This window comes from Bos mutus, chromosome 27 (assembly GCF_027580195.1).
Source record: "Bos mutus isolate GX-2022 chromosome 27, NWIPB_WYAK_1.1, whole genome shotgun sequence".
Classification (NCBI taxonomy): domain Eukaryota; kingdom Metazoa; phylum Chordata; class Mammalia; order Artiodactyla; family Bovidae; genus Bos; species Bos mutus.
In genome coordinates this window covers 41,969,060-41,990,774 of record NC_091643.1, presented here as the reverse complement: position 1 = coordinate 41,990,774, position 21,715 = coordinate 41,969,060, and the positions used below count along the sequence as shown (strand labels likewise).

The 21,715-nt window shown below is 38.1% G+C and overlaps 1 protein-coding gene across 1 annotated transcript in view; it reads right to left on the bottom strand.

Annotated features, from left to right (window-relative positions):
- The window catches only part of CSMD1 (CUB and Sushi multiple domains 1), a 1,688,220-nt gene that overhangs the window by 132,997 nt on the left and 1,533,508 nt on the right, over positions 1 to 21,715 (bottom strand). The window contains exons 43-47 of the mRNA XM_070364228.1: positions 20,872 to 21,017; positions 20,024 to 20,104; positions 18,839 to 18,952; positions 6,430 to 6,618; positions 1,861 to 2,007 (exon numbers count right to left, since the gene is read on the bottom strand). Of these exons, the coding sequence (XP_070220329.1) occupies positions 1,861 to 2,007; positions 6,430 to 6,618; positions 18,839 to 18,952; positions 20,024 to 20,104; positions 20,872 to 21,017 (677 nt within the window). The remainder of the gene's footprint in view (positions 1 to 1,860; positions 2,008 to 6,429; positions 6,619 to 18,838; positions 18,953 to 20,023; positions 20,105 to 20,871; positions 21,018 to 21,715) is intronic.

The window sequence follows — 21,715 nt, the reverse complement described above, 5'->3', positions numbered from 1 at the left end:
ATTATGGCCTTAGCTCCCTGGCCCACGTGCTATAGTCCAGGGATCACTGCTCTAAAACTACTGATGATGGACTCCTAGCAGTGGTCATTGAACCACCATCGAATTTTATCTGAAAAGCTGTCCAAAGATCTATCTGTATCTATATCTAATGAGAGATACATAGATATGTCCACTCACAAAACAACAGTTTATAGCCTTAACGTTAAATTCTTCTTTTTCTGATTTCCCAACAAAGAGAATCATCTTGTTCTATAATGAATGAAAACATCCTTTGAGCAACAGAATTCAAGGTGTAGTCACACCACCAGGCTATTAAGTAATTTGCCACAGATAAAACAAGATAAATTATGTTCACCATGATTTCCCCTGCAATATCCATTTTTGCTCATTAGAAATAAATTCAAACAATTCTACAGGCTTGAGTATTTATTTTTCAGAACAAGGAATTTGATGAACAAAAGTCCAATCATTGTCCTAATGATCTCAATACCCATTCCAATGAAGGGATTTCAACTGTGAACTCTTTGCTGATAAGCATTTTGAATGGCTACTTTAGTGAAGGGGGAAAACAAAGATCTAAGCATGTTTTGTTGGACTTTGTAGAGGAAACACGAGTGAATTTCAGATTCTCTGTCTTTCCATCAACAGACATTTCAAAACACTAATGCTTTTTCAATGCTTTTTATCATTTCATGATACCTACCAATCAGAGACAGCGAAAATATTCTTAAAGCTACTAACACCTTTCACTGTCCACAGGATATTGCCCTTCACTGACAATGCACAACAGACTTGGAATAAGCAACCCCTGGGAGTTATACTGGTCTATAAAATGCATAGAGTGGGCATCTATCTCCTTTGGGAAATGGACCTCAGTTGTTAGCACGGATATTGTAGTAACACTAAGAAAAGGTTAGATATTTTGCTTAGTAATGAAAATATGAGGATTTTAGATTGTCTGTCTACAGCTTTTGTAGGGCACTGTAAACATGAGGTTTTGGGCTAGCCACATTGAGAGGATCTAATCTCTCAGAAGTATATTCACTGATTTAATTAAAATAAAAAACTACTGATAGAAAATAAATGAACTATATGGGGAAAAAACAAAGTCCTTTAAATGTTGATAAGGAAATATATATGTAAACATTTATTTTGTATATGGTTACGTGTGTGTGTGTATTTATATGTATAGTATCTCACATAAAGAGATATATAAAAATATAATCAATAAAAAGAAATGCTACTAATCATAAGATGTTATATACTGGATGCTTGGGGCTGGTGCACTGAGATGACTCAGAGGCATGGTACGGGGAGGGAGGAGGGAGGGGGTTCAGGATGGGGAACACGTGTGTACCTGCGGTGGATTTATGTTGATGTATGGCAAAACCAATACAATACTGTAAAGTAATTAACCTCCAATTAAAATAAATAAATTTATATTAAAAATAAAAAAATTTAGAAAAAGAAAAAAATTAAATGCGATAGTTATCTCCTCCTGTTTGTCTCCTTAGCTTTTAAACATACTTTAAAATTAAAATATGTTTTGTTTATATTATTATATATTTATATTAAATTATATTATTTTCTTTTGGGGGAAAGAATCTCTGCTTTCTGTGGCATGCAATTCAATGGGTTATGACGCTAGCAAAAATATTTATTTATATTAATCAACAGATAATTTATTTTCCCTAACACAGTTTAGAGATATCACTCAGTGATTTCATCAAATTATTTCTATTGAAGTTACAAATTCATTTTTAGAAATTAGGTTTATAGTACAAACCATTAATTTTTAAAATTTAATGCAGAACATTTATATTAACACTTTACTATTAAACCTTAACTTCACTTACTGACCTGAATAACGAATCTTGAATCCTTTTTTACTGGTTGCATGGTCAGTGGACCAGCGGAGATATAACTGATTACTCTTGCTTGTAAAATTTGATTGTTCAGTATGGTTTCCACTCAAGACCACTAACAGAGGACTTTGACCAGAAGACCCTAAATGAAACAAAAAAAAGCAAAAAAGTTATGATATGAATTTGCACCTACAAAATACAGACTACATTTAGCTTTTAAGTTGGAGTCTAACTGTACAATATACAGCTATTTAGTCCCAAAGGAGACAAATAACTCCAAATAAATAAAGCAACAGATACAGTTCCTCATAAAAATAATAACAATAAAAGAAGCAATAGCCAACCAAAATAATTTAAGATATATATGCTGTTAATACATAATACTTGAAATGAAAATGTTACTTATAAAATGGCAGTAATTTAAAAAAAGAAAATAGTTCCCACTACTAGTAGCATATGCAACATTGAATTGATACAGGGAATTTAATACTAGTAAAAGTACTGTTGTTTAGTCCCTAAGTCATGTCCAGTTCTTTGGGACCTCCTGGACTGCAGCACTCCAGGCTTCCGTGTCCTTCATATCTCCCAGAGTTTGCTCAAATTCATGTCCATTGAGTGGTGATGCCATCCAGCCATCTCATCCTATGTGGCCCCATTTCTCCTTTTGCCCCCAATCTTTCCCAGCATCAGAGACTTTTTCAATGAGTTGGCTCTTTGCATCAGGTGGCCAAAGTATTGGAGCTTCAGCTTCAGTAGCAGTCCTTTTAATGAATAGTCAGGGTTGATTTCCTTCAGGATTGACTGGTTTGATCTTCCTGCAGTCCAAGGGACTCTCAAGAAGAGAGAGCACCAGCACCATAATTTGAAAGCTTTAATTCTTTGGTGCTCAGCCTTCTTTATGGTCCAACTCCCACATCTACATAGCTTTGACTGTATGAGCTTCCCAGGCGGCTCAGTGGTAAAGAATCTGTCTGCCAATGCAGGAGACATGGGTTCAGTCCCTGGGTTGGGAAGATCCCCTGGAGAAGGAAATGGCAACCCACTCTAGGATTCATGCTTGGGAATGGAGGACCCTGGCAGGCTACAGACCATGGGGTCACAAATAGTTGGATATAGCTTAGTGACTAAATAGCAGCAGTGAAAGTAAAAATTAGTACAATCACCTTGGAGAGCAGTTTAGTAATATCCAATACAATTGTAGGTTTTAATTATATTTTTTATAAACTCCAGAATATGTGCACAAGTGTTATTTATATAGCAAAATGTTTATTCTAGCAATTTTTATAGGGAAATTTAGATTCTAACTTGTGGTTTGGAGTTTAAAAAGATATTAAAAGTGTTTTCAAAGAAATGCTACACATATTAAAAATGATATTTAGAAGTGAAATCTATTTGCAAATAAATATAATAGGATAACAATTGTGTAAACATTCAAAAGTGTTCAATATACAAACTGTGTGAATGTTCATGTATAGATAGGAGATGATACTTGGTAGTAGATAGACAGACAGATTGATAGACTGATAGAGATAGGAAATGAACCATGAAACATGCACATGGATGACACTTCACAATATTAAATGCCTCCAGGAGAGGTGCAAGTGAACTGGGTGTGCAAGGAGCTCCTAAATTGATCTGAACTTGTTGCTTCTTTGAAAAAAAAATACACAAGATAAATCTGACAAAATACTAAAATGCAGTACATCAAGTAATGAGTCTATACCCATATACATTAAAAAAAAAAACTTTTTGTATATTTAATCTTTAAAAATTGAAAAAAAAACAAAGCTAATACTCAACATAGTTAATAGTCACTGGCATTATTCTCATCACCATAACCTGACAATATTTGTTGAGACAACTCACTCTATTGAATCCAGAAGCTGCACCCACACTTTAAGGTCTCCTCCAGGACACCCCTTGATGCCATCTCAAATTCTAACAGGCTTCATGGCTTTCCTGCCAATGCAGGAGACACAGGAAACTCGGGTGTAATCCCTGGGTCATGAAGGTTTCCTGGAGAAGGAAATGGCAACCCATTCCAGTACTCTTGCCTGGAGAATACCATGGACAAGGATTGTCTGTGCTGTTTTACTTGTTGTTTGAAGAGATAATTTATATTCTAAAATGAAATGCCACTGGGAAATAAATTCACCTGAATTTATACAATTTTAAAATGTCATTTTTAATGACAGAACTCGAGTCAAGTTTCAGATATTCTTAATCAAACATGTAATCCTTCATCATCTTTCATCTTTTGTCTTTGCTTATCATGTAACAAACTTTCTAAAGGATTATTCTTTAAAAATATACATGTCCATAATGAACAGCAGTACCATCTCTTTTATTAAGGTGAAAATTATCAAGTTCTGCACAAGTGAAGACCACCATATGTATTTTGACACCTTTCTCAGTTGAGTTCTATAATGATTTAAGTCCTATTTTCTTTTTAAATTGAGGAATATTCACTACTTGAGCCGTGTGTGTGTGTGTGTGTGTGTGTGCGCACTCAGTCATGTCCAACTCTTTGCAGCCCCATGGACTGTAGCCCATTGATCTCCTCTGCCCATGGAATATTCCAGGCAAGAATACTGGGGTGGGTTGCCATTTCCTCCTCCAGGGATCTTCCTGACCTATGGTACAAACTTGTGTATCTTGTGTCTCCTGCATTGGCAGGCAGATTCTTTACCACTAGCACCACCTGGAGCCTTGCTGCTGCTGTTAATAAAGCTTAAAATTGATATAGTCAATTTATTGTTATTATTTTTTTGCCAACTCATGAGCTATAAAACAGCCACTGTGTTTCAAAAAAACAAAAGAGATGCAATGAACATGACATTTACTGCAACACAAATGCCAGTGCTTAGAAAATTATTCATATGAAACTCTGACCTTTCATTTTATAGAGAAATCTTTGAGAGTAAAACCAAACCTACTCATAGATATCTGGCAATTTTGACAGCAACTGCTTTGATATTATCTCTATTAGCTATTTTGCTTGTGGTTTATCATGGGCGTGATCTGTCTGTATTTGGAGGGAGCTCATACTGTAAATGCTTTGGGCATAAATTATTGATAATGATTTTGCTTCTGAAATTAGAAGAGGTAGAAACACTGCCAGCTAAACTTTCAATTCTACAAAGTAAAACAAAGGAACCCACATATATTTAGAATGATTATGTAAATATATATATATATAACTACATACAGAATTTATAGGAATACATATACACAAAGACACACACACAGCCCCTGGAGGTTGGTTGCCTGCCTTTACTATTTGTGACATCTAATCAGCCTCAAGGCACAGTTTCCCTGGCTCCTCATTGACAAAAGAAGCCTGTTTGTGCACCTGGCTAATGTGTTACTTCTTCCTATCCTAGAGATTAAGGGCCAAGTCTTCAATAGTACATGTCTGTTTTAACATGCACTTAAAAACTCTGAAAATGAAAATATTACTCTTCAGTCCTCTGTTTCTACATATATAAGTATGAGTTTAATTTCCAATTTAGCTGCTCATCTTTGGAAATCTGCACATTAATTTACTGTATATCCACAGAAGCAACTTGACTATTATGATTCATCAAGTCAGTAAAAGGCATGCAAACATACGCAGAATCAATTACAGTAATTTTTTTCACTGAATTGATTGTTATTTATCTGAACTCAGTGACAAATCCATCAAAACATGTGAAAACCCTATTATTATCTACATCCGTAATTGTATCATGGTCTAATTTTTGGGCTATGATAATGCTTTAGTACAAAGAACAATTATTAATATCAGTTTCATTTCAAATCAACAATTCAAGCACATACTATGTTTTAGCAGAGCACTGTCATTTTAAAATGTTCATTAGAATTGTACAAAAATGTATAAGACTCACATTGAAAACTGTATTAGCATTTGTTCAGGGAACTATCTCTAAAAAAATTCTACATTAAGAATACTGTAGCATTTATCACCCAGAAAACTCTATGAGCCATTACTTTTATATAATTCTAGTAAAACAATCATTTAGACCAATTAAAGTACTTATAGGCCTCTGCCCTCTTAAATTTCCTAAAATATCTTCTAGATCAATATAACCTTTGAAGAAAGGAAAGGAAGAGTTTCTGAAATCATCCATACTTTAAAGCCCCATGTTAAATAATTAAAGAATGGTTAATGTAAATTCAGTACATTTTTAAGGTGTATTAAACCAGCATTTTAGTGGTTTAAATTTGCAACATTAAGAAGGGCATGGTGATCTTTTTCCTATCACTTGATCTCTGAGACCACACTAGTCCAAGAATAATTCATTTTCCATTTAGGGGGAGATGTAATTTACCTCAAGAATATATTCAAGTTTGTGCATTACAAAATACAACAGGATCCTTATACATTATGTGTAGGTCCCTGGTATGTATTCTTATTTTGACCGCACCTAGAGACATGTGGGATCTTTGTTCCCTGGCCAGGGATCTAGCCCACGCCCTCAGAGTAGAAGCTCAGTCTTAACCACTGGACCACAAGGCAAGTCCCAAGGTCGCTGGTATGTTAACAAAGTTCAAAGAGACTTACCATCAAAAACTTCCAGTGCGTCAAATTGCTTTTCACTTTGGAATGTGTCTACAAAGATGGTGATATTGTAGTTTGGTTCCACTCGGATGCTCCAGGAGCAGGTCTGGGAGTTAAAATAGTTGCCTGGATACCCTGGGCTGAGGATGACGCCAGAGGATTCTGTCCGGACTTCATTGGCTGGGCATTGTGCTACGGAGAAAAGCACCAGGGAAAGTTTTCCTTAACAAAATCAATTCCTGGGTATGCAAGCTCATGGGGGAAAAGAAAAAGCAATCTTACTAAGTCAACTGTGACCAGATTTAGTAGGTGATACACACATAGCCTTTTCATCCTGTTCATGGGGTTCTCAAGGAAAGAATACTGAAGTGGTTTGCCATTCCCTTCTCCAGTGGACCACATTTTGTCACAACTCTCCACCATGACCCGTCCATCTTGGATGGTCCTACACAGCATGGCTCATAGTTTCATTTAGACTAGTCTGTGGTCCATGTGATCAATTTGATTATTTTTCTGTGATTGTGGTTTTCATTCTGTCTGCTCTCTGAAGGATAAGGATAAGAAGTTTATGGAGTGTTGTTACATCAGAGCAGAACCCAACTCTGGCTGTACTGTACATTTAAAGCAGGTCCAGGGAGATTGTAAAACCCTAGGCCCTGTGCACCTGCAGACAGAAAAAAACTTAACACTTTACTTTACTTTTTTAATATCAACACATTTCCTTAACTTGAGAATACTCACTTTTGTGATAGCCCTCTGTGCTAAAATACACTTGGCCTGTGTCTGGGGCCCCTGGTAGGAGCTCCCCAAACCCTTGGAGTTTCCTGAGTGCTGGAAGTGTCTTCGCAGCTCCAAAGGCCCCTCTGGGTGACACCCGAGTCTGAGCTGATGAGATGACTCAGGGTGGGTCTGTGTAGCCTCAGAAGGGCTGAATACCACAAGCACCCAGGGAAGAGAGGGTGCAGACTTTCTGCCCACTCACACACCTGGGGGAAGCAGGGAAGGTAGGGCTGGGGTACTGGAGACTTGGTTGCACCAAAGCTCTTAAACAACGTATTTGTTGAGCCTGCAGGTTGGTGAAGGCACACACAGTGGGGGGCTGGGGCACCCCAGGTCCTGGGAGACACCTCCAGGCCCTGCCCTTTGTACCCTACTTGCTCACTCTACTGTTGATAGTCCCCTATATAACATTGACTGTAAATGTGAGTCACATTTGTTTCCCTGATTTTTATGAGCTGTTCTAACAAAGGATCAAACCAGAGAGGGGGTCCCAAGATGGTGGAAGAATAGGATGGGGAGAACACTTTCTCCCCCACAAATTCATCAAAAGATTATTTGAATGTCAAGCAACTTCCGCAAAACAACTTCTGAATGCTGGCAGAGAACACCAGGAACCCAGAAAGGCAGCCCAATCTCTTCGAAAGGAGGTAGGATAAAACGTAAAAGATGAAAACAGAGGCAAAACATTGAGGGATTGAGACTCATCCTGGGGAGGGAGTCATGAAGGAGAAGTTTCCACACAATAAGACAACCTCTCACAGGCGGATCTGTGGGAGTTTTAGAATCTCAGAGGGCAACATAACTGAGAGAAAAACAAAACAAAACAAAACACAGACTCTGCGCCTAACTCCAACTGCCAGAAGAGAAGTAGCCTAGATGCTCACATCCGCCACCAGTGAGTGGGGGCTGGGCAGGGAGGCACAAGCTGAATCATTGGCCCTTAGGGTAAGGACGGGGCCTGAGTGCCCTGAGGACAATCTAAGGGAGCTAACGTGAGATAGCAACCCAAACTGTGGTATCGCCAGAGAGACAAAAAATACGTCTTTCCCACAAGATGCTCTAACTCTCAGCCTGGCACACTCACAGAACAAAGGATTGAGTGAATAACAAAGGAGAGCTGGCTGTCTGTGTGTACGCCCCTCCACCTCTGGAGGCAGAGAGGCAGGCCTACTACAGCCAGAGTCAGAAGGCAAGGGGCTGCTGCAATCTCAGCCCCAGAGATGGCATCCTCCACCAAACTGTGAGGCTCCCAGTTGCTAACCACATCTTCCTGGGATCCTAGATGGTTGACATCTGCCAGGAGTGTCGCAGCCTGAGATCAGTGCCCCAGAGGAGACACACAGCATACCTGAGATGGCGCGCTTGAGGTGTCCCCGGGAAACCAAGCAGCTGGGACTGGGGAGGTGATTAAGACACATGGCCCACCTGGGACAGTGCACTCACCAAGCACCTGGTCACCCGAGCTGCTCGGACCTGGGAAGGGCACAAAACGCACAGCCCAACCCGGTCTGTGCCCTGTGGAGTACACAAGAACCTGAGCGGCTCAGACCTGGGAAGTACATAAAATGCAAGGCCCATTTGGGACAGTGTCCTTGCAGAGCTCCACGGAGCCTGAGCATTGTAGATCCAGGAAGCACATGCTGTCTTGGACTGGGGCAAACCCAGTGTGGTCCATACACTGCAAACACTCCCCACAAATGCCAGTGAAATTTGTTTAGAGAGTCCCTCCCTCCCCAAAACACAACTGAACAAGTGAGCCTAAATAAATGACCACCTTTGCCCCCTACTGTCAGGGTGGAAATTAGACACAGAAGAGACTTGCAAACAGAGGAAGCCAAAATAAACAAATGAGAGGGAATCACTCTGGAAGTGACAGGTGCAACAGATTAAAACCCTGCAGTTAATACTGACTGTGCATTGGAGGGGGCCCATAGACCTTGAGAACAAGTGCAGGCTGGAACAAGGAACTATCTGAAACTGAACTGAGCCCACACTGCCCATAACAGCTCCAGAGAAATTCCTAGATATATTTTTACTATTAATACTTTTTAATTAAAAAAAATCAAGTTCTTTATTACACCTTTAATTTTCATTTTTATAACCTACAATTACCCTGCAAAAATAAAAGACCCTATTTTATTTATTTATTTATTTATTTTTAAAAGACCCTATTTTAAAAGCAAGTTTCAAATATATGTGTGTGTGTGTGTGTATGTGTGTTAATCTTTGTGATTTATTTTGCTTTGTATTTTTTTATATTGTATTTTTGAGAGTCTAACCTCTACTCTAGATTTTTAACCTTTGCTTTCTGGTATTTGTTATCCACTTTGTATCTTTAAGAATCTAATCTTCAGTATCCATTTTCATTTGATTACTGACTTGATTGCTTTCTCCCCTTTTGAATCTCCCTTTTCTCCCCCAGGTCACCTCTATCTCCTTCCTCCCCCTTCTCTTCTCTACTTTGTGAATATCTCTGGGTGTTCTGGGCTGTGGAGAACACTTCAGGAACTGATTACTGACTAGATTGCTCTCTCCCCTTTTGACTTCCCCTCTTCTCCTGGTCATCTATATCTCCATCCTACCTCTTCTCTTCTATGTAACTCTGTGAATCTCTATGCATGTCACTCAATTCTGTGGAGAATTGTTCACCATTAACCTAGTTGCTTTATCATCTGTGCTGTATAAGGATACTGTAAGAGAAGGACTGAAAGTCAGAGGCAGGAGGCTTAACTCCACAACTTGAGAACATCACAGAACTCCTGATTCCAGAGAACATTAGTCTCTGGACCTAACCAAAAGTCTTCATACCGACACTGAAACCAAGCTCCACATAAGAACTAACAAATTCCAGTGCCAACATGCCATGCTAATTCCCCAGCAACACAGGAACACAACACTGATCATTTAAAGACAGGCTGCCCAAAGCCATGCCAAACCTGTAGACACCCCAAAACTCACTACTGGACACTTCATTGCACTCCAGAGAGAAGAGATCCAGCTCCACCCACCAGAACACAGACACAAGTTCCCCCAACCAGGGAAGCTTGACAAGCCACTAGTTCAACTCCACCCACAGGGAGTAGATGCCACAATAAAGAAGAATCACAAACTTCAAATCTACAGAAAGGGCACACCAAACACAGCAATCTAAACAAAATGAAAAGGCAGAGAATATTCAGCAGGTAAAGAACATGATAAATACCCACCAAACCAAACAAAAGAGGAGGAGATAGGGAGTCTACCTGAAAAGGAATTCAGAATAATGATAGTAAAGATGATCCAAAATCTTGAAAATAAAATGGAGTTACAGATAAATAGACCAGAGACAAGGATTGAGAAGATGCAAGAAATGTTTAACAAGGACCTAGAAGAAATAAAGAAGTCAATTAAAATTGGGAACAATGCAATAACTGAGATTAAAAGCTCTCTAGAGGGAACCAGGAGAAGGCAATGGCACCCCACTCCAGTACTCTTGCCTGGAAAATCCCATGGACAGAGGAGCCTGGTAGGCTGCAGTCCATGGGGTCGCAAAGAGTCGGACACAACTGAGTGACTTCACTTTCACTTTTGACTTTCATGCATTGGAGAAGGAAATGGCAACCCACTCCAGTGTTCTTGCCTGGAGAATCCCAGGGATGGGGGAGCCTGGTGGGCTTCCGTCTATGGGGTCGCACAGAGTCGGACATGACTGAAGCGACTCAACAGCAGCAGCAGCAGCAGCAGAGGCAATCAATAATAGAATAACAGGCAGAAGAGACGATAAGTGAGGTGGAAGATAGAATGGTGGAAATGAATGAAGCAGAGAGGAAAAAAGAAAAGAACATTAAAAGAAATGAGGACAACCTCAAAGACCTCTGTGACAACGTTAAACATCCAAACATTTGAATCATAGGTGCCCCAGAAGAAGAAGACAAAAAGAAAGGGGAAGAGAAAATATTTGAGGAGATAATAGTTGAAAACTTCTCTAAAATGGGAAAGGAAATAGCCCCCCAAGTCCAAGAAACCCAGAGAGTCCCAAACAGGATAAACCCAAGGCAAAAGACCCCAAGACACATATTAATCAAACTAACAGAAATTAAACACAAAGAGAAAATATTAAAAGCATCTGGGAGAAGCAACAAGTAACACACAAGGGGATCTCCATAAGGATAACAGCTGATCTTTCAATAGAAACTCTTCAGACCAGAAGGGAATACTACTACTACTACTACTACTACTACTACTACTACTACTATGGCAGGACATAATTAAAGTGATGAAAGAGAAAAATCTACAACCAAGATTACTATATCCAGCAAGGATCTCATTCAGATATGAAGGAGAAATCAAAAGCTTTACAAAGAAGCAAAAGCTGAGAGAATTCAGCACCACCAAACCAGCTCTTCAACAAGTGCTACTGGATCTTCTCTAGACAGGAGACACAGAAAAGGTTTATGAAATTGAACCCCAAACAACAAAGTAAATGGCAATGAGATCATACTTATCAATAATTACCTTAAATGTAAATGCATCAAATGCTCCAACCAAAAGACAAAGACTGGCCAAATGGATACAAAAACAAGACCCCTATATATGTTGCCTACAAGAGACCCACCTCAAACCTTGGGACACATACTGAAAGTGAGGGGCTGGAAAAAGATATTTCATGCAAATAGAGACCAAAAGAGAACAGGAGCAGCAATACTCAAATCAGATAAAACAGACTTTGAAATAAAGACCATACTAAGAGACAAAGAAGGACACTACATAGTAATGATCAAAGGATCAATCCAAGAAAAACATATAACAATGATAAATATATATACACCCAATATAGGAGAACTTCAGTACATAAGGCAAATGCTAATAAGTATGAAAGGGGAAATTAAAAGTAACACTATAATAGTGGGGGACTTTAATGCCCAAGTCACACATATGGATAGATTAACCAAACAGAAAATTAGCAAGGAAACACAAGTTTTAAATGACACAATGGGCCAGTTAGACCTAATTGATATCTACAGAGCATTTCACCCCAGAACAAAGGATTTCACCTTTTTTTCAAGTGCACAAGGAACATTCTCCAGAACAGGTCACATCCTGCACAATAAATCTAGCCTTGGTAAATTTAAAAATACTGAAATCATTTCAAACATCTTTTCTGATCACAATGCTGTAACATTAGATGTAAATTGGGGGGAAAAAACCTATAAAGAACACAAACATATGGAGGCTAAAAAACATGCTCCTCAATAACCAACAAATCACAGAAGAAATCAAAAAGGAAATCAAAATATGCACAGAAACAAAAGAAAATGGAAACACAACAACCCAAAACCTATGGGATTTAGTAAAAGCAGTGCTAAAAGGAAGGTTCATAGCGACACAAGCTTACCTCAAGAAACAAGAGAAACATCAAATAAATAACCTAACTTTACACCTAAAGCAACTAGAAAAAGAAGAAATGAAGAACCCCAAAGTTAGTAGAAGGAAAGAAATCATAAAAATCAGAGCAGAAATCAATGAAAAAGAAACAAAGGAGACTATTATAAAAATCAACAAAACTAAAAGATGGTTCTTTGAGAAGACAAATAAAATAAAGAAACCATTAGCTATACTCATCAATAAAAAAAGGGAGAAGAATTAAATCAATAAAATTGCAAATGAAAATGGAGAAATCACAACAGACAACAAATAAATACAATACAAAGAATCATAAGAGACTACTATTAGTAACTATATGGCAATAAAATGTGTAACTTGGAAGAAATGGATGAGTATAACCTTCCAAAACTGAACCAGGAAGAAATAGAAAATCTAAACTGAGACAGCACAAGCACAGAAATCAAAACTGTAATAAAAAATCTTCCAACAAACAAAATCCCAGGACCAGATTGCTTCACAGGTGAATTCTACCAAAAATTTAGAGATGAGCTAACACCTATCCTACTCAAACTCTTCCAGAAAATTGGAGTGGAAGGTAAATTCCCAAACTCATTCTATGAGGCCACATCATCTCATACCAAAACCAGACAAAGATGCTACCAAAAAATAAAACTACAGACCAATATCACTGATGAACACAGATGCAAAAATCCTCAATAAAATTCTAGCAAACAGAATTCAATGACATATTAAAAAGATCATGCACCATGACCAAGTGGATTATGCCAGGGATGCAAGGATTCTTCAGTATTCACAAATCAATCAATGTGATACACAACATTAACAAACTGAAAGATATAAACCATATGACTATCTCAATAGATGCAGAGAAAGCCTTTGACAAAAATCAACAGCCATTTATAATAAAAACTCTCCAGAAAGAAGGCACAGAAGGAACATTACCTCAACACAATAAAAGCCATCTACAACAAACCCACAGAAAATATTATCCTCAATGGCGAAAAATTGAAAACATTTCCTCTAAAGACATGAACAAGACAAGGGTGCCCACTCTCACCAGTATTATTCAACATAGTTTTGGAAGTTTTACCACAGCAGTCAGAGAAGAAAAAGAAATAAAAAGAATCCAGATTGAAAAGAAGAAGTAAAACTCTCACTGTTTGCAGATGACATGATCCTCTACATAGAAAACCCTAAAGATACCACCAGAAAATACTAGCACTAATCAATGAATATAGTAAAGCTGCAGAATATAAAATTAACACACATAAGTCCCTTGTATTCCTATACACTAACAATGAGAAAACAGAAAGAGAAATTAAGGAAACAACCCCATTCACCATTGCAACAAAAATAATAAAATACTTAGGAATAAATTTACCTAGGAAACAAAAGACCTATATATAGTAAACTATAAAACACTGATGAAAGAAATCAAAGAGGACACAAATAGATGGAGAAATATACCATGTTCATGGATCAGAAGAATCAATATAGTGAAAATGAGTGTACTACCCAAAGCAATCTATAGATTCAATTGAATCTCTATCAAGCTACCGAAGGTATTTTTCACAGAACTAGAACAAATTATTTCACAATTCATATGGAAACACAAAAAGTCTCTAATAGCCAAAGCAATCTTAAGAAAGAAGAATGGAACTGGAGGAATCAAGCTGCCTGACTTCAGACTATACTACAAAGCTACAGTCATCAAGACATTATGGTACTGGCATAAAGACAGAAACATAGATCAATGGAACAAAATAGAAAGCCCAGAGATGAACTCGTGCACCTATGGAACCTTATCTTTGACAAAGGAGGTCATAATATACAATGGAGAAAAGACAATCTCTTTAACAAGTGGTGCTGGGAAAACTGGTCAACCACTTGTAAAAGAATGACACTAGAACACTTTCTAACACCATACACAAAATAAACTCAAAATGGATTAAAGATCTAAATACAAGACCAGAAACTATAAAACTCCTAGAGGAAAACATAGGTAGAACACTCTCTGACATAAATCACATCAGGATCCTCTATGACCCACTTCCTGGAGTAATGGAAATAAAAGCAAAAATAAACAATTGGGACCTAATTAAATGTAAAAGCTTTTGCACAATGAAGGAACCTATAAGCAAGGTAAAAAGACACCCTTCAGAATGGGAGAAAATATTAGCAAATGAAACAACTGACAAAGAATTAATATACAAAATATACAAGCAGCTCATGCAGATCAATACCAGAAAAATGACCCAATAAAGAAGACATACAGATGGTTAACAAACACATAAAAAGATGCTCAACATCACTCATTATCAAAGAAATGCAAATCAAAACTACAATGAGGTACCATCTCATGCCAGTCAGAATGGCTGCTATCAAAAAGTCTACAAACAATAAATGCTGGAGAGGATGTGGAGAAAAGGGAACCCTCTTACACTGTTGGTAGGAATGCAAACTAGTATAGCCACTATGGAAAACAGGGTAGAGATTCCTTAAAAAACTGGACCTAGAACTGCCATATGACCCAGCAATCCCACTGCTGGGCATACACACCGAGGAAACCAGAATTGAAAGAGACACATGTACCCCAATCTTCATCATAGTACTGTTTACAATAGCTAGGACATGGAAGCAACCTAGATGTCCATTGGCAGATGAATGGATAAGAAAACTGGTACATATACACAATGGAGTATTACTCAGCTATTAAAAAGAATACATATTAATTAGTTCTAATGAGGTGGATGAAACTGGAGCCTAATATACAGAGTGAAGTAAGTCAGAATGAAAAACAGCAATACAGTATATTAACACAAATATATGGAATTTAGAAAGATGGTAACAATGACCATATATGCAAAACAACAAAAGAGACACAGATATAAAAAGCAGACTTTTGGACCCTGTGAGAGAAAGCATGGGTGGGATGATTTGAGAGATTAGCATTGAAACATGCATATTATCAAATGTGATATAGATGATGTGTCCAAGTTCAATGCATGAAAACAGGGCACTCAAAGCTGGTGCACTGGGACAACCCAGAGGGATGGGATGGGCAGGGAGGTGGGAGGGGTGTTTGGATGGGAGGACACATGTACCCCCATGGCTGATTCATGTCAATGTACGGCAAAAACCACCACAATATTGTAAAGTAATTAGCCTCTAATTAAAATAAATTAATTAATTAAAAATTTGATGGAAGGATCAAACCAGAGGAGAGGTTCCTGGGAACCCCTGATTGATAACCTGTCAGTCAGAAGCACAGGTGACAACCTGGACTCGGTATCAGCATCTGATACCAAGGTGAGGTTTGTTCTGTGGGACTAAGCCTCTAACCCTGTGGGATTTGACATTATCCTAGGTCAAGAGTTCGGGATGGAGTTAAACTGTAGGACACTCTGCTGATGTCCAGGGAAAATGAGAGAACTGCTTGGTAGTGGCGAATAACATTCTATACCCTCATTTATTTACTTATTTTTTCTAAATTAAGGTAAGTATCCAATAAGGTAATATTTATCTGCATAAAATGTGAACTTTCAAGGAACAATTTATTCCCCTCATTCCCAAGGAACAATCAATCACCCTAAAGTGGTGACAATTTTCAAAGCAGAACGTCTAAAAGTGTGGTTATGACACTTGAAGAAGTAGGACTCATAACTAGTACAATTTGTCATCAAGAATTTATTGGAGGATTGAGCCCAATCAAACAACAGAAAAGTGTTGGAAGAAAAATGATAATTATGTGTTTAAATATTTGGTAGAAGACATTGAAGTCCCTATTTCCTTTTTTAAATAACGAGGTGTTCAGGGAATGCCAGATAAGGGAACTCAGTTCATTTTAAACAAATTTACTGCTGAACAGAATCAGAAGAGAACTAAGCCATCCTGAGTAGTAACTGCTGTGGGTTCAGAGGGCCTGGGGACCTCTGACCTGAGTACAGAGATCCTGTCTTGTTAGCCGGACACTTTCCACAAATGTGTGAGAGCAGAAGTATCAATACTCTAGAGGATGACACACTCGTGTGTGGGTTTACTGTGCTCCTGGACTGTCATGAAGTAATTGCATTTAAGTGGAAACTAGGTTAATCATAGGGGAAATGACAGAATGGAGACACTTTCCTTATTTTTGAAGTAGCATATTAAATAAAGACTTAAGCCTTTCTTCGTTAATCAGTTAAGCCCACCTTTGCTTAAAATCACCTATTCTGATAAATTTTTAAGGCTGTGTTTGGTGGGATTAAAATGGGCCTTAAACATCTGAAGATTTACTTCAGTTAATTTATATATAAAATGGCAAAAGATGAAGATTTTATACCCACCACTCCACCATCTTGAGAGATAAATCCTCTGTAGATCACTGTGGCTAATGTAGCATGGTCCTGACACACTGGTTTTCCAGGGGAAAAAAGTGACTTCAGTGTCCTGACTCAGCACCTCCCATGAGACCCCCAGCTTCTAAGCCAGGAAGCAAGAGGCAGGGTCTCAGTGACACCATGACCACAGGGTCAGCTAGGGTTTAAAGCCAGAGGCAGACAAAGTGAAGGCATCTCCCCTGCCTGCCCCATCGGAGTTTCCCACACCCACTGGCTCCCACGTGGGTGCAGTTACAAAGTATATTTTTCTCAGAAATAATCTAAGTTACCTTGGTTATTTAATAATAATTCATTCCAGATTTTCTCCAGATGTTGGAAATCATTTCCTTCTGTAAGGGTGACTGAAGTCTGCCTCATTAGCAATGAAAATGCACCATATTACCAGATATTCTGGAAGAATCAATTCATGGGCTGAACATTTGCAAAATCAATACTATTGCAATGCAAAGAAAATTGCCTTTTAGAGGGTAGATAATTAGCATTATAAGAGGCTTAGAATTAATTTAAGATTTACTTCATCTTTATACCAGTTCCCTAAACAATGCAGACAAATGATCCTTCTCATTACACATATAATGCCCAGAGGATTAGTGTCTTAACCAAGATCACTGGATAATGAAACCTAGACTATCGGTTTTCTCTTCATACATTCTGAATTTTTATATATTTCACTACCCCTAGTAAATGATAACATTCAAATTCTCTGAAAGAACTGGGAATGGGGGGTTCCATTCTTTAAAGGAAAGTGAAAGGAAAGTCACTCAGTCCTGTCCAACTCTTTGCAACCCCACGGACTATACAGTCCACTGAATTCTCCAGACCAGAATATTGGTGGCCTTTCCCTTCTCCATGGGATCTTCCCAACCTAGGGATCGAACTCAGGTCTCCTGCATTGCAAGTGGATTCTTTACCAGCTGAGCCACAAGGGAAGCCCAAGAACACTGGAATGGGTGGCCTATCCCTTCTCCGGTGGATCTTCCCAACCCAGGAATCGAACCATGGTCTCCTGCACTGAAGGTGGGCTCTTTACTAACTGAGCTACCAGGGAAGCCCTTCTTTAAAGGAAGTAAATGTGATTGTGATTTTGAAGTCACAAAATAAAATCTGTCTTAATTTGGGAAGCTTTCTGATAGGTAAACCAATCATACTTCTGACTTACATTGAGACATTTTAGCTTATTTATGTCTTTTTCCAAATCTTTTTTCCTTTCTATAAAACTTGAAAGTGATACTTTTAAAAGTTTTTTAAGTGATCTAATTATATACAAATCAACTGAATCAATAGATTTTCTTCTGCTCTCATATATTATCTGTTATTACACATGGGTCAAAGATATGAAACACGCATTATATGAAACATATGTGCATTTCAATGTCTCTATACTTTACAGAACATAGTAAACACTAGATAATTTTATGCATTCTTTTATGCCAAAGAATTCAGAGGGAAATATAGTAATGCCTGCAATTTGCCTAGAAGGTATCAAAAATATCAATTATTCAATACTTTATGTAGAAAGAGACGAGACAGGTGACAAAGGGTGTGTAGGAAACATTAATGGTGCAACCTTGGTGATGTGTATTAGTTCTAAAGTTTTTCAACTTTGCCATATGTTTGAAAATATTACAAACTGTTGGGAAACAGCAAGAAGTCTTATTTGATGTAGTTTTGATTTTGTACAGCTAGCTAAAAGAGAAGGGTAATTAAGTATTTCTACTTTTGGGTAATTTAAATTGCAAGAGAATCATAACACAGAGACAAATTCAGATGCATACAAAGAAATTCAGATGCATACAAGGAAGTTCAAACCAATAAAGTAATACAATGTTCCATATGGAACAAGCATATTTATAGTACAAACTTCATACCTTCACATGTCGGCAGGGAACCTTCAAACTGTAGCTGGGAGCTGAGCTTACAGGTCAGTGTGTCCATCCCAGACAGCGTGTACCCAGGGTGGCACTGGTACTTCACGAAGTCTCCTGAAAGAGTCCACATGCATACTTGGCAATTCTGTCTCCATGACACAAGCAGTGTGTGAATGTTATTAAACACATGTGACACTCAAGTTGATGTGCAAACCACTTCTTAACCATGATTGGTATTCATGCTTAGTCTACTTAGTGAAATAGTGTCATTTTTAGTTCTTAATTTATAAAAATGCTCTCTTTAAATGTAACCAGTATTTCTATAGAGATTATGGAGCAGTTTTTTCTTCTTGACTGATACGTCTATCTTCATTCCCTTTCCCCTATGATTACTAATAAAAAAGAAAGAAAGATGAAAGAAGGAAAGAAAGAAAGGGATTCAGAGGCTTGAGACCAAAGGCTGTATAAGAGAATGTCTTTAATGCATCCAGATAGGGCTACAAAATGACCTTGGTAATTAGCACAATGTTCTCATCAACTAAGCCGTTGGGAATAGAGCAGAAACTGGTCACATGGTTTGACCGCCATTATAAAACAGGGTGTGACACAGGACTGGGTATTTATAATTGAGACCGAGAAATGCTTTGTCACAATAACTGGTTGGCCAACATATGCCATGGTAGGTTTCTTAATGTGGCCTGATGATTATATAATGAAATAGACCACTAATTTAAAATGAAAAAAGAGAATTTCTAAATAGTATCATTCAATATATTCACCAATTACATTCCAGTTTCAAGGAAAGGTCCATGTTAGACTAACCATTATTTCAGCCACAAATGACTTTCTTCTTCTGGTGCACCAAAATGGTTCCCTAGCTAAACACAAACATCTGCTTAAGTCTGTGTCTGAAAACTGCTTTTAGGAGAAAAATACAAACTGGTGAGTGATGCAGCAGGAAAATGTGCTCAAAATAGCAAAAGCAAAATTTAAATGGAAAAACAAAATCATTGAGATGAAGAAAGAAAAACATATTTATTCAATTCATGACAAATGTGTATCTCTCTCTAGGAAAGCTTTAGGAATATTTCTGACAAACATTCATCAACTTGGCTATCTACTGCAGTTGTATGGGTGTAAAAAACCTGTGTTGAGCTGATGATGTTGTAACAATGAAAACATTACCTATTTCAAAATCCTCATCCTCTGTAAGCATTTCTGCCTGTGGAACTGCTGGGGGAGGCTGACATTTCTTGAGCTGAAATGCTACATCATTTATATAAAAAAATAATAAGTGAAATTACATTTGATGAATAAACAAAAATCTTACAAAAAACATCTCTCTTGTGTTGTTACAATGCTTAGGTCTAGGAAAATATCTATATTTGTAAATTATAGTTTTACTAAAGTCTCTAGCTTCAAATGCTTACAAAATTGAAAGGGAAAAGTACACCATTTAAAAAAATTATGATGTTTAAATAGAAACACTTTACATATATTTGGAATTCTGCAGGAGAAATGGTTCATGCTGGTTCCATGTCCATCAGGATCTGGCATCATCTTCCTCAGTCTCTTGTCCTGAGGATTTGCATGTGGCAGTCCTCAAGAGAGATAAGGGACTGGTAATGCTTTTCCCCAAACTATTTAGCATTCATTCTCAACATCAGTAGAGATTCGCTTTGCCCCATCTAAAATTACACAACATTCACTATCGAGGTTCATCTGGAGACAGAGATGAGGAAATCTCTGAGAGCTACTAAATGTATTTCCATGGTCTCCATATCAGAGTTTCACACACAATACGCTTATCCTGGGGGCAAATCCAAGATAAACTATAAAAGAGATGTGAAGTCCTAAATACGTCAGTAAGGAAAAGGAATCACAGGAACCTCAGCATGAAATGTGAGAAAATCCTATAGGCTTTTGGTTGACAGAAACATGGAACTTTAGCTGTAAACAAATTTTGTGTCAATCCTATGAGAAAAGTCAGCTAGGATTCTCTGCCATCATCAATGGAGTGAAAATACACTGACCATGAAAATTGAGGACGAAGAAACCTCCATTTGAAAAGTCACTGTGAAATTTGAGCAGGACTTGGTTGGTGGAGCTGTATGCTGTCTCCAGGGCGGTGTTCCCACTGAAAATCCCCAACTGTGGAGAATTCTGATCAGGACCATCCCTGGGAAAGAGAGGAGGAGCCCTCTAAATAGAAAGCTTCCAGTTACAGCTTAAATTCACAACTGTTTTCTTCTGACTGCAGGGCTCTGTCTTGGTGAAAGATGATGCTCTGACCCCAGGATCCAGCTGAAAAGCCTGGTCTTCAAACAGCAGCTTTGGGCTCTCTTGTTCCTCCTGCACCTGACCTTCTCAGAGGTGTTTTTGAGACAAGGTCACATTTATTCTAGTGACGTCAGTACCACTTATCAACTTCCTTTCAAATGTTCCCATTTTAAAGTCTAAATTCAGGGTGTCTCTTTAATTATGGGTGAGATTTATGGAGCTCTTATGGCTGAATTGAAATATTTTAAAAAACTGAATAAAATATTACCATCTTCTAGATTCCGTGTTTAGAAATACTAAGATGTTTAATATTCATAGATGACTGCACTCCAGTCTGTCTCATGAGTGTTCAGAGGACAGGGACTCCCTCCACTGCTGGAGGGAGACCTTGCTCCTACTGCTAAATCTACTGATTAATCTGGGTAAACCTGCTGATATTATAGTGTGGCTTTTCATTTCAGTGTTGTTTGCCTGTCTTGCTTTGCTTCATAGGTCAACTTAATATTTCAGGTTCTCCATTTCTGTTCATTGCCACAACACAGGTCCTATCCCCCAATCTCCCCTCCTGTGAGAAATAGCCCTATAGAATCTCCCCCC